Source organism: Pan paniscus, chromosome 7 (assembly GCF_029289425.2).
Source record: "Pan paniscus chromosome 7, NHGRI_mPanPan1-v2.0_pri, whole genome shotgun sequence".
In the NCBI taxonomy this organism is placed as follows: Eukaryota; Metazoa; Chordata; class Mammalia; order Primates; family Hominidae; genus Pan; species Pan paniscus.
The window spans coordinates 67,059,303-67,073,049 of NC_073256.2; the positions used below are offsets into that span (position 1 = coordinate 67,059,303).

Genomic DNA, 13,747 nt, shown 5'->3' on the forward strand with positions numbered 1-13,747 from the left:
AACCGAATCATTTTCACGAGGACGAAATGAGTCTATACTTCACAGCACTTACCAGCACTTTGTAGTTAATATAATATAGGGAGTGTTACAGTAAGTTATTATTAAATATTTTTTAAAAACAATAAATATATAAACATTTTATCTAAATAAAATGTGTAGCATTTGGATACAAAATATTATCTAGAAAAAAAGAGAGAAGTGGGCAAATAGAATTAATATTTGCTGATATAAAATACATTGACAACATCCTAAACAAAAGGATAGATTCCCAGGAAATACTGTATCAGTCTTACAGGTTATTTATGTAAACTGTTTACAAATCTATTAACTCTAAAGGGAAAATGAGCTTTCTGAAAAAATTACAACTGTGGAAATCTTTTTGTTCTTTTGCTATCATAGATGCCCTGCTATAAACATCAGTCAGTAAAAGGTAAATTTTATATAATGCCTAGATGGTTGTGTACTTTTCATTATTGTGCATTACTTTCTATGGCTGTAATTCCCATGTAAATTAGAAACTCAAAAGTCATGATCACTTACTTGTGTCATTTATTCCACAAATGGAATTACAACATTCTACAATAACTAAGTGGGGGCATCAAGATTGGAAAATCCTCCTGTAATGTATGAACTTTTCGTTTTGGTTATAATGACCTGGTGAATGAAAGGGTCTCAGTCATAAAACATTCAGCAAATGTTACTTTAGTTTGCCATATTTCCCCTTATTCTGCTAATTTGGGTTTTATAAACACATACACACTCCTTGTCTTGGATCTTAAATTTACCCAAAACTTTTAAATTTGTATTCTTTCATCTTTCTTTTACTTTATTAAAAAATATTTCTAACATTATGAAATTTATTTGGTATAAATTACTTTTCCCTCATATTGACATATAAATGCCCCAGAGACAAAAAAGTTTTTCTTTGTGGAATAACATTTATTTTACTGTATTATTATCTCCTTATAGCCTGTTTCAACACCATAGAACAGAATATCATTGAATGCTATCACTATTCTAAAATCTGGTAAATAAAGTGATTAATACATTTTACTGAATGTTTTACTTTTGTTTTGTTTTTGAGATGAAGTCTCACTCTGTCATCCAAGCTGGAGTGCAGTGGTGTGATCTTGACACTGCAACACCCACCTCCCAGGTTCAAGTGATTCTCTTGCCTCAGCCTCCCAAGTAGCTGGGACTACAGGTAAGCGCCACCTGTCTAGTTAATTTTTTGTATTTTTAGTAGAGACAGGGTTTCACTATGTTGGCCAGGCTGGTCTCGAACTCCTGACATTGTGATCTGCCTGCCTCAGCTTCCCAAAGTGCTGGGATTACAGGCGTGAGCCACTGCACCCAGCCTGAATGTTTTACTTTTAATATGTATGTATAATTACAATTAGTTAAATTTCTGTTAAAGAAGATGAAATTCTTGTGTTGGAGATTCTGAAATGTTTTTTCACTGAGATTACAGTGCTTCTGTGTATGTGGAAGAGCAAGACAGAGGGGCAATACAGAGAGAGAGGATGTTTGTTTGTATGTGTGTTTGTTTAATGGTAAAGATTTTTAGCATTTCTAAAACATGGTGATATTAATATAAATTCTGTAATAATTTTTTCCCAAACTATCTCAAGGGCATTTTTCCACAGGTCTCATAAATAGTTGAATAGCAAAATGTGAACTCCATAAATTTATAGGAAGCACAACTACCACAGATTTTAAATCAGGAAAATCATGAACTCATAGAGAATAGCAGAGTGAGACTAAGATTTTGTAACATTAAGAAACTTTAGGTCAGGCGAAGTGGCTCTGGCTTGTAATCCCAGCACTTTGGGAAGCTAAGGTGGGCAGATCACCTGAGGTCAGGAGTTCAAGACAGGCCTGGCCTACATGGTGAAACCCCATCTCTACTAAAAATACAAAAATTAGCCTGGCGTGTGGTAGGCACCTGTAACCCCAGCAACTCGGGAGGCTGGGGCAGGAGAATTGCTTGAACCCGAGAGTCGGAAGTTGCAGCGAGCCAAGATTGTGCCACTGCACTCCAGCCTGGGCAACAGAGTGAGACTCCGTCTCAAAAAAAATAAAAAGCAATTTTAAACAACCTCTGACATTATTAGGACAAATATTTGCTGGTTACTAAACTACATTGTTACAATTTTAAGAATATTATTCTACAAAAGACATTTTTACAATATGGATACATTTTATTTAAAATACCTAGACCAGGGGTTCCCAACCCCAGCGCCTTCAGAATAAATCCGTGCTCCTCACTGAGGTTTGAAGATCCTATGACAGAGGTCCCCAACCCCCAATACTGGTTACAGCCTATTAGTAACACAGCAGGAGGCGAGCAGCAGGCAAGCGAGCATTACTGCCTGAGCTCCACCTCCTGTCAGATCAGCAGGGGCACTAGATTCTAATAGGAGCACAAACCCTATTGTGAACTGCACATGTGAGGGATCTAGGTTATGCACTCCTTATGAGAATCTAATGCCTGATGATCTGTCACTGTCTCCCATCACCCCCAGATGGGACCATCTAGTTGCAGAAAAACAAGGTCAGGGCTCCCACTGATTCTACATTATGGTGAGTTGTATAATTATTTCATTATATGTTACAATGTAATAATAATACATATAAAGTGCACAATAAATGTAATGCACTTGAATCATCCCAAAGCCATCTCCCCACCCCGGTCTGTGGAAAAATTGTCTTCAACAAAACCAGTTCCTCGTGCCAAAAAGGTTGGGGACCACTGACCTAGGCAAAATAAATGCTCAGAAGTTTGATATTTCAGAATATGTAAGTGGAAGAATGTGAAAGTATTCATATGATAGGAAAATGGCAAATCTTTATAAATATGAGTTGATAAGCTAAATCTATTTTTAATGAGGCCTGTGTTATGAAATATTATTGTACGTAATGAAACAGTTATCCAATCTCTTTTATAAACCCATAAGGCGTGGAAAAACTAAAAGGTAAAAAAGAATCTGCAAAACCATATTTATGAAATTTGTTCATTTTTAAGGAAACTGAAAGCTGAGCAAAGCCCAAAATAGCACTCCAGATGCTTGTAGCTAAACTCATTTATTTCAACTGTGGGTTGTCAATACAGCAAAAACTCCTGAACCCATTTGCAAAAAAAGCAACACTAATGTGAACTCCCACATGCAGACATGCTGTGCTTTCCTTCAATGCCTCTCCGTGTAGAGAACACACCAGGCAATCTTAACAGCCTGTCTCCACTTGTAAATAACCTCAGCTGAGTTTCAGTACAGTCTACTCAAGTCTGCCTACAAATGGACTCTCCCATGTCCCTTGTGAACTGAATAATCAAAAAAAGAAAAAATATATTTTTTATAAGACTACAGTAAACAGTATTTTAAACAGTCATTATATATAATCAACCTGCAGAGGGTTCCAGCTATATAACCAGATTGGTGATAGAATGTAAAAAGCTATGTCAATTATGTTGGCCAATTATAAATGCCTGCAAACACTAAGATATTTGTTCTAGTGGTTGTAAAGTTTACTTGGGAGTTTGATGGATTGATTCCTAATTTTAAACTATGATTAAATATACTAGGCTAGAGTATGTAGTACATGTTGAATTCCATATTATGCTTCCACTTATGGCTCCACATTTTGGCTATAAATACATCTTGCATTCTATTATTTTTGGTTTGTAAGAAAACATGATATATATTTGCAAATCTTTGCTATTTATGTTCTTTTTTAAAATTGTTATTTTTCACTTTATATCCTTTAAGATTGTTTATATTTAAATTTTTTTATTTTAAAAAGAATAAAACAGCTTTGACTATAAACACACTCGACCAGAAAGAAAGTATAAGAGAGCATGATTAGTGAGATCAGTCAAATAGGATTGGGGTAGAAGCTGTTCAAAGACAGTTATTTGGATGTTGTAAATGGAGCTATAGACACCTACCTGTGACTGTAAGAAACATGTTGGTCACAGCAAGGCCAAAAGAATTCTGAGCCACACATTCATATCTTCCCTGGTCAGGGAACCCTGCGTCGTAGATAGTCAGCGTGCCTTCATCATCCACATGGAATTTACCACTCTCAGTAATCTGCACACCTTCCTAGGGAGCAAAAAAGAGTTGCCACTGAATGAGTGTGGTTCCTTAAAAAATCATTTATTTACTTTTTAAAATGTGGCTTCATTTATTCAACAGATATCTATTGCATGTTTGCTGTGTGTCAAGTACTGGAGGAGATACATGAATCTAGTGGAGAGAAGGAAGAGAGGAAAAGAGGTTTCTAGGAAGTGTGGTTTTTCTCTCTCTCTAATTATTAAATATGATAACCAAAAGTTCAATCATGTAATTATTTAACAGAATAATAATTTTAAAATTATCACTCCAATGAATGGATAGACACAATTGATTCATATATTGCTTACTGCTAAAGATAATTCTGACAACTACATTTGGTCGGGCATAGTGGCTCATGCCTATAATCCCAGCACTTTGGAAGGCTGAGGCAGGAGGATCACTTGAGCTCAGGAGTTCAAGACCAGCCTGGGTGACATAGCAAGACCCCATCCCTACAAAAAAAAATAGAACAAAAGTCAGCCAGGCATGGCAGTGTGTGCCTGTAGTTCTAGCTACTCAGGAGGCTGAAGCAAAAGGGTTGCTTGAGTCCAGAAGTGTGAATCTGTAATGAACTATGATCATGCCACTGTACTGTAGCCTGGGCAACATAGCAAGATACCATATCTAAAATAAAAAAAATAAAAATTAACGAGGAGAAGTATGCTCACAAATCCATCATCTAAAAACATCAAAATATTTTTATTAACGTATTTCTAATTTCCCTTCTATTTCTTCCTTGTATGTACTGATATGTTTTGTATAGCTACACTGATATGTGTATTATATATATATATATACACAATTAAAAATATAAGAAGATAAAAATAACTACATTTTATATGAGCTATTATTAAAGTGCATTTACTTTTAATTAATATAGACTTACATACATTTTCATTATTATGGATTTAATTTTAAAAAGTAAAAGGAATTGGCCTTATGAAATTGCAGTTAAAATGGTGTGCCTCTGCCCTGCCTCTCCACAAAAGACTCACAGGAAACAGAGGATGGGAGATATTTTTTCAAAAGAACTCACACTCCAGCTATGGCCAATAGGCCAGAGTGTAACCATGAATGTTTAGAGTGAAAATAACATTTCACAGGTCTTCGGATTCTCACAGCTGACTTTACCCCATGCTTGAAAACAAGTCCAGGTGATTGGTAGCTGGTAACTCAGAGTAGGGAGTGAGAAGTTGCAGGGCCCCACCAGGTGAGAGGGCAGATGAGAGAGACCAGACATAAGGCATGGATGAGGCAACCAGGTGCACAGGTCACAGGGTCTAGTGGTTCCTTCCTTCAGAACCACACCTTCTCTGCCTCAGGTTGGGCCACTTCTAAATTTTCTTTCAAAGTTGCTCCCTTCTCCTCACCTATTGCCAGAACTCCAGACTAAATGTATTGCTCTGAAATATTTGCTTGGAGTCTCAGCAATCAGATGGCTTTCCAGCACATTCCTTATCTGCTTATGGTAGGGCGTTTCTATTGCTGGTAGCAAAGTATGCTAACTCATACCTTTTCCAAACTTGTGAGCTGAAGAGGACTGTTATGAAGAGTAAATGTGATAGTGTGTGTAAAATGTCTGGCATAGAGTCAGCACTCAGTTTGTGATTAAAAGCTACCTTTTACAAAGTAGACGCTGAGATAGTCTGCTGATGTGATTACATAATGATGCATGTCGTACAGTGTTGAATAAGGCTTTAGAGACTACCCAAAATGTATATTTTTCGCACTTTCTATTTTTAGCATAAAAATATTTTAATATATAATATCAAATTAAAAGGGGGTTATAAAAATATTCAGACTAGGCCGGGCGTGGTGGCTTACGCTTGTAATCCTAACAGTTTGGGAGGCCGAGGCAGGAGGATCACGAGGTCAGGGGATCGAGACCACAGTGAAACCCCATCTCTACTAAAAATACAAAAACTTAGTCGGGCGTGGTGGCGGGCGCCTGTAGTCCCAGCTACTCGGAGAGGCTGAGGCAGGACAATGGCGTGAACCCAGGAGGCAGAACTTGTAGTGAGCCGAGATTGCACCACTGCACTCCAGCCTGGGTGACAAAGCGAGACTCCGTCTCAAAAAAAAAAAAAAAAAAACAAAAAAATTCAGACTACTGAGAGGACATGAACCGAAAGACTCAAGATTGAGACCCCTAAACGTACTCTTCATAGAGACTGCCATGTGAGACTTGCTACAGCACAAAAGAAGGCCTTGTTAATATATGGTAGCAATAAAAATAAGCCAAGTGGTTTTGGAAAACAGTTTTGTAACCTTTCACAGATTTTATATTTTGTCAAAATGTTTCAAAAACTGACATTCAAGTGTGCAAATTTGTAGATTTTTAAGAACACTGAAATCTGAGACCGACCATTTTGTTCTGACGAAAAACTTAAAACAGAAGAAGCAGTTATGTTGGAAGAATATGGCTTCCAAAAGATGTAAGATATATAAATAAGGAGCTATTGTTTTTTTAAAGTCATTCAGGTTTTGAAACTTCAGAACTACTTTTTCTTGTTTAACACCAAGCTTTTCATTCCTTTCCTGTTTCAGCCAATGACCTACTTTTAATCCACTTCTGAGTTATTAACTTAAAATGGTTTCTTATTAGCCACTAAACTCTTAATTTATATGTGTCAAAACCAATTTTCCTTAGAGGAATTCAGTTATGCTTATGAAGTTTTCATCACCAGGCAAATTAGAAAGGATAAACCTTATCAAAACACTGAACCAAAATCAGATAGAGTCACTTAAAAAAAAAAAAAGAAGAAACAGGAAATAAACCTGCTGCAATGTAAAAGGCATTATTTGCTAGCAAAAGTCACAACAGTAAAAAATCAATATGAGAATCATTACCTCCATTTCAGTGGGTCGATACATCTGTCAGTGTTTTTAATATTACTGTACTTTTAGTTGAGATCTTACCTTATTCCAAGTAATTATGGGCTGTGGTTCTCCTTGAGCATGACATGAAATGTTTATATTCTTTCCAACCTCGACACTTGTATCCTGAGGAAGTTGAGTAAACACTGCAAGAGCTGTGGAAACAAACCAAAATAACATCATGTCAAATAATATCATTTTTGTCAACATATGCCAGCTGAGTCAAAGGTATGAACCTGAATGCCATATTGGTTAAGCACACTAGTTTTTTAAAAATCAATTACTTGGACGTCTAGGGGAATAACAAGCATCACACCCAGGCTGGCGGCAAGTACAGCAGAGGCCGGAGCAGGAATTAGGCAAAAGGAATGCACTGAAACTTTAACTACATTTGTATTTTTAACATGCATCTCTTCAGCTGAGCTGTGGGTACAGGATTTTCATTATTCTTTCTCAGTACTTTTTGTCAAGTGTGAAATAAAACTATACGGTAACATCAAAATTTATTTGTAGCTAAGATAAAAAGATCCAGCTCTTCAGTGAGCATCTCATTTCCTCAAAAAACACAAACTACCATAACACACCTAATATGAAATAGATAATTGAGATAGCTCTATAACTATTAAAAAAATGAATTCCTAATCCTTAAAACTCCCCAAATAAGAAATCCCCAGGAAGGAATTAAAATTATTTTACCGGAGAATTTGACCCAGTGTTTAAAAAATTTAACAGGATTTTTATAGACTCTCCTCTGTAAAATAACAGAGGAGGGAATACTTTCCAACTCCTTTTGGGAGGCTCACCGTAATATCAAAACCAGATGACAACTACAAACAAAGAAAAAAAAAAGACTACAGTCAAATACTTCTTATGAACATATATACAAAAGTCATTAACAAAATATCAGCAAATAGAATTTATCAATATGAAAAGGTTTATACACCATGAGCAAGTAAGATTTATTCCCAGGATGCAATACTGGTTCAATATTTGAAAATAAATAAATGTAATCCACCATATTAATGGCTAAAGAAGAAAAGTCACATAATAGTATCAATACATAAAAAGTGTTTGCCTATATTCAATGCTCATTATGAGTTACAGACCTCTCAGAAAGAAAATAAAAGTAGAGGGGAACTTCCACAACTTGGAAAAGAACATATACAAAAGCCCTAGAGTAATTAAACACAGTGAATACTTTTCGCATAGAAAATAAGGCAGGGATATCTGTTCTCTCTAGTCTTATTCAACACAGTGCTGCAAGTTTTAGCCTGTGCACCATGGCAGGAAAAGGACATAGAAAGCAAACAGAATGGAAAAGAAGAGATAAAACTGTCCCTATTTGCAGATGAAATTATTGTCTAAGTAGAAAATCCCAATATATATCAAAAATACTCCAAAGTGAGTTCAGCAAGGTCTCTGGATATAAGACAAATGTATTAATATATAGATAGTATTTATTTTATATACAATCAATGAACACATGGACATAGATCTTTTTAAAAAATACCATTTACAATTGCTCAAAAGCATGAAATAATTAGGTATAAATTTAACAAAACATCTACAGTACTTATAAACTAAAAACTACAAAATACTGAAGTACAAAATCAAAGATTTAAAAAAATGAATAAGCATATATGCATGGATTGAAAGTCTAAAGACAGTAAAGATGTCATTTCTTTACAAATTGATATACAGGTTTAATACAATTCTCATTAAAATCCCAGCAAGATTTTTTCATAAATATAGATCAGATTATTCTAAAATTTATGCAGAAATGCAAAGGAACTAGAATAGCTAAATGGTTTTGACAAAAAATAATAAAGTGAGAGCAACTGATCTACTAGATTTTAAGATGGGTCATATAGCTGCAGTAATCAAGACTGTGTGGTATTGAGGAAAACGGGAGACACAGACACAAATATCAATGGGACACAGCAGACAGCCCAGTAATAGACCCATACAAATATGCTCCATTGATTTTAATGAAAGAGCAGAAGCAGTTCACTGGAAGCCTTTCAACCAACGGTAAAATAGCAAATGGATAACCATAGGCAGAAAAATAAACCTTTACCTAAGTCTCATACTTTATAAAAAATTAACTCAAAATGGACAACAAACTTAAATATAAAATGTAAAACTATTATTCAAAAAAATAGGAGAAAATCTTTGATATTTAAGCCAAAAGTTCCTTGACTTTGCATAAAAAAATTGATCTATTAAAGAAAAAAAATGATAATCAGGATTTCACCAAAATAAAAAATTCTGTGCTGTGAACACCATGCTGAGAGTATCAAAGGGCAAGTTATAGACAGAGAAAATATTTGCAAACCACATATGCAGAAAGGAATAGTGCCTAAATATATAAAGAACTCAAAAATTCAACAGTAAAATACCAAACACTTCAGAGAATGGGCAAAAGGCATGACATTGTACTGTAGAGGATATACAGATGGCAAGTCAGCATATGAAAAGGTGCTAAAGATCAGAAGTCATTAGGGACATGCAAATTAAAACCACAATGTGATATTACTACACACCTATGAAAATGGTGAAAATACAAAATAATGACATTACAAATTGCAGGCAAGGATGCAGGGAAACTGAATTACTCATACATTGTTGGTGGGAATGTAAGATGGTACAGACACTCTGGAAAAGAGTTTGGAAACTTCTTTAAAAATTTAAACATGTGGCCAGGTACAGTGGCTCATGCCTATAATCCCAGCACTTTTTGAGGCCGAGGTTGACAGATCACCTGAGGTCAAGAGTTTGAAACTAGCCTGGCCAGCATGGTGAAACCCTGTCTCTACTAAAAATACAATAAATTAGCCAGGCGTGGAGGTGTGAGCCTTTAATTCCAACTACTTGGGAGGCTGAGGCAGGAGAATTGCTTGAACTGGGGAGGTGGAGGTTGCAGTGAGCCACCGCACTCCAGCCTGGGCGACAGAGTGAGACTCCATCTCAAAACAAAATAAAGCAAAAAAAAGTCCAAAAGTGCACAAGCTAAGTCCTGTGGTAGTAAAATATGTAGCATTTTAGGAAAGCTACCAAACTGTCTTCCTCGTGTTCTTTTTTTTTGTCTTTTTTTTTTTATGAGACATGGTCTCACTCTGTCACCCAGGCTGGATCTTCGACTAAGGAAATAAGAGCTTTCATCATATCTTTCTTGTATGTTTCTGTATTTCTGAAAAAAATTATAGTAACATGAAACATTTATTGCTGAGAAAGATAAAAAGGTTCAGTTCCTCTGTTGGAATCTTATTTTCCTTATGTATTTAAATCTCATGGTATATTCTAAGTTAACACATGCATTTCAGAATGCTGAGACCATGGCTGATTGATGCCTGACAATGCATAATGGACATCTCATGAGAACCAGGGTCAGCCTACGTGCCAGTGATGCTCCTGATCCAATCAAGAACTCTCCAGTGTCTCACTCTTCACATCATAGCCTCCTTTGTCTGATGTCCTTTATCGCCAGCTGCTTTCACCTCCTGTCACAACAGTTGCTCATTACCACAAGCTGTGCCATCACTTATAATATTTTGGAAATATCTAACACCGCACTCTAAAGCAAAGCTCTTCTCACTATGTCCTTGCATCTCCTCATTTGGACTTTATCTAGACTTGGAAGGCGATCTGCTTCTTTCCTGTTGACCAACAATCTTCTAGTCTCATTCCCTTTCCTTTTCAGCCAAGCTCCTGTGAATAAATAGAAGCTTAAAAGATCCAATCCTTCAGGATGAATCCCAAGCGGCTAACTGGGCTTAAATTTAAAATAGAGCCAAACAGCCATTTCCTGACTAGAGGTGACACACATGCTCTGAGTTCCCTGAAAACACACACCTTTTTAACTTCAAGACCTTCAGAGCTTATCTGAACCAACCAATCAGAACTCAGCAAGTTTGAATCCTTCATTTGCATAAATGGACCTGATTGGGAACATGGGTGGAAACTTTTGCTACAGAACTTGAACTCTCTGTTTTCTGGAACGCACCTTTGTTTTACACTAGGGGCTTTGTCTCTCCAGTTTGCAAACTGTTCGCTGGAATAAAGTCTCTGCTTCAAATTCCTTTGCAAAGAACTTTTGTTCAAGATCCCAAGTTTTGTCACCTTTACCACTTTTCTTCCAAAATGCTAAACTCCTTTACCCCATTATTCTTTCATTCAACAACCCTCCACCATTTTCTTGCATTTCTTCTCACAAAATATCTGCAGTAAAAATACAGTGATTCTATGTCCTGGATTGTCAGGAACAAACTGACCTTGTCAATTAAGATCCTATTTCACATCAACAGCAACGAATTTCAAGCATTTACTTCTCTTTCAAGTCACCTACTTCATCTCTTGGAATACCCTTCTCCTACACAATATTGACTTCTCCACAAAGAAAACAGAAGCCATCAGACTATAAATTCCTCAACTCCTATACTCTTCTCCCACAGAGGTATCATTCAATCCATACAACCATTCTTACCTCCCCTCCTATCCTCATCTAAACTGAAAAAAATAACTCTTCTCTTAAAGGTCAATTGGATCATTAGAGTTGCAAATCTCACCCCATCTTGCCACCTGAGTGATCTTAAATTATTTAATGCTCATGCTCTTCCATCTTTTCAGCCTCTCCTTCCTTTAGAAAATACCTAGGAAAAACAGGCCCTTCCACTTATTTCTGCATGACCCAGCCCCATCTCCACTGCTGTCTCTTTACTGTTTCCCTCTTCACTTGTTTCCAAGAAACTTACTGGTTTCTTGGAATAAGAAACTTACTGGTTTCTTGGAATAAGAAACTTACTGGTTTCTTGGAATAAGAAACTTATTGGTTTCTTGGAATAAGAAACTTATTGGTTTCTTCGAAAACAAAAACATTCTCTGCTCATGGCACTTCTATACCCTTTATTCCACAGCCCACTTCATTAAGGCTTCGATTTCCTTGACTGTATGAAACTGCCTTTGTTCAGGCCCTTAAACAAAATTCCAGTCTTTATTGAATGCACCTTTTTGTGGCTTTTGACACATTTGATTCTCTCCTTCTGGGAATAACTTTTTCTTAGCTGCTAAGACTCTTGTCTCCTCAGGGTTTTTGTGTAACCCAGAGGCTGGGAATTCCTCTATAATATCGCTCATAGCTTTTTCTTCTCTCTACATTCCAAGGGGGTCCAATTCTTGGTCCTCTCACCTTCTCACTCAATGCACCACCTTAGTTCTAAATTAGTTCATTAATAACCATGGACTCTACATCTTAGGTCCACACTCAGAAACCAACCATTTCATGGACATCTACATTAATTCTCAGCAAGCATACCGATTTAACTTTTTCCCAAGCTGTATTGACTGTGTTTTCCCATTTGTTAATTGAATTCTTTTTATTAAATTTGGGAATTCTCTATATATTACAGATATCAAAACACACTTGTCGGTTATATATATTGCAAATATCTTCTATTTCTGACTTACGAATAGAATATCCAAATTTTAATGTAGATATTATCATTTCTGATAGGCTAATAGTTTTCTGTAATTTGTTTTGCAAATCTTTCTATACTATCATAATGATTTTACTTCTTATTGAACAAGAGTTAAATGTTTTAAATATTAAAACTTTTTTATCTGGAATTGATTTTGGTGTGTAGGGTGATGTAAAGATGTAATTTCACCTTCTCCCTGTGGATAATGAGTTGCCCAGGACTATTACTGAGAAGCCATAGTTTCTGCAGCCATGAGCAATGACACTGCTTATACATACCGGTTTTTTGTCTCTTTGGTAAGTTGTTAATCCTTGGGCCAACGATACAATATGTTATCCCTGAGCAGTATACAGTAATACCATCTTGCTATTTGGATGATCTAGGTTATTTTTGGATTTTTGTTATTCCATATGCCTTCCAGAATCATCCTTTCAGTTTCCATCAAGAACTCTTTTAGGGTTTTGATTGGAATTGCATTGATCTATAAATCAATGTTGGAAGAATTAGCATCTTTACAATAGTAAGTCTGTCTTCTTCAATTTCTTTCAATGACATTTTATTTTTCTTCTACACAATTCTTGCACATCTTTTGTTAGATTTATTTTTAACTTATACTTTCTTGTCATTTTAAGGAGCTTTGCTTTTAAAATAAAATTAGGCATTTTGTTGCTGGCATGTAGAACCAAAAATAGTTTTTACTTGTTAATGTCATATCCAATGATCTTGCTGAACTCTTAGGTCTGATAGTTTATTTGTAGATGTTTTTGGATTGTGTTTGAGGAGAATCCTATTATATACAAATAAAATTGTATGTATTTCTTCTAAAGTCATAACATTTGTTTTCTATGTCTTGCCTTTCTGTAAAGGCTAGGACCTTCCATTACAACATTGAGTACATGCAATCTTCTTCCTAATTTTAAAAGGAATATTTTGGCCAGGTGCAGTGGCTCATGCCTGTAATCCCAGCACTTTGGGAGGCCAAGGCGGGTGGGGATCACTTGAGCCCAGGACTTTGAGACCAGCCTGGCCAACATGGTAAAAACCTGTCTCTATTAAAATACAAAACTTAGCTGGATGTGGCAGGGCGCCCCTGTAGTCCCAGCTACTGGGGAAGCTGAGCCAGGAGAATCACTTGAATCTGAGAGGCAGAGATTGCGATGAGCAGAGGTCGCACCACAGCACTCCAGCCTGGGTGACAGAGTAAGACTCTATCTCAAATAATAATAATAATAATAATAATAATAAAAGAAATATTTCTAACATTTCATCTTTAAAAATGTA

The 13,747-nt window shown here is 36.1% G+C and overlaps 1 protein-coding gene across 1 annotated transcript in view; it reads right to left on the bottom strand.

Moving 5' to 3' along the window:
• Positions 1–13,747, bottom strand: part of PXDNL (peroxidasin like) — a 348,918-nt gene that overhangs the window by 99,767 nt on the left and 235,404 nt on the right. The window contains exons 13-14 of the mRNA XM_024929820.5: positions 7,035–7,147; positions 3,947–4,103 (exon numbers count right to left, since the gene is read on the bottom strand). Coding sequence (XP_024785588.5) covers positions 3,947–4,103; positions 7,035–7,147 — 270 coding nt within the window. The remainder of the gene's footprint in view (positions 1–3,946; positions 4,104–7,034; positions 7,148–13,747) is intronic.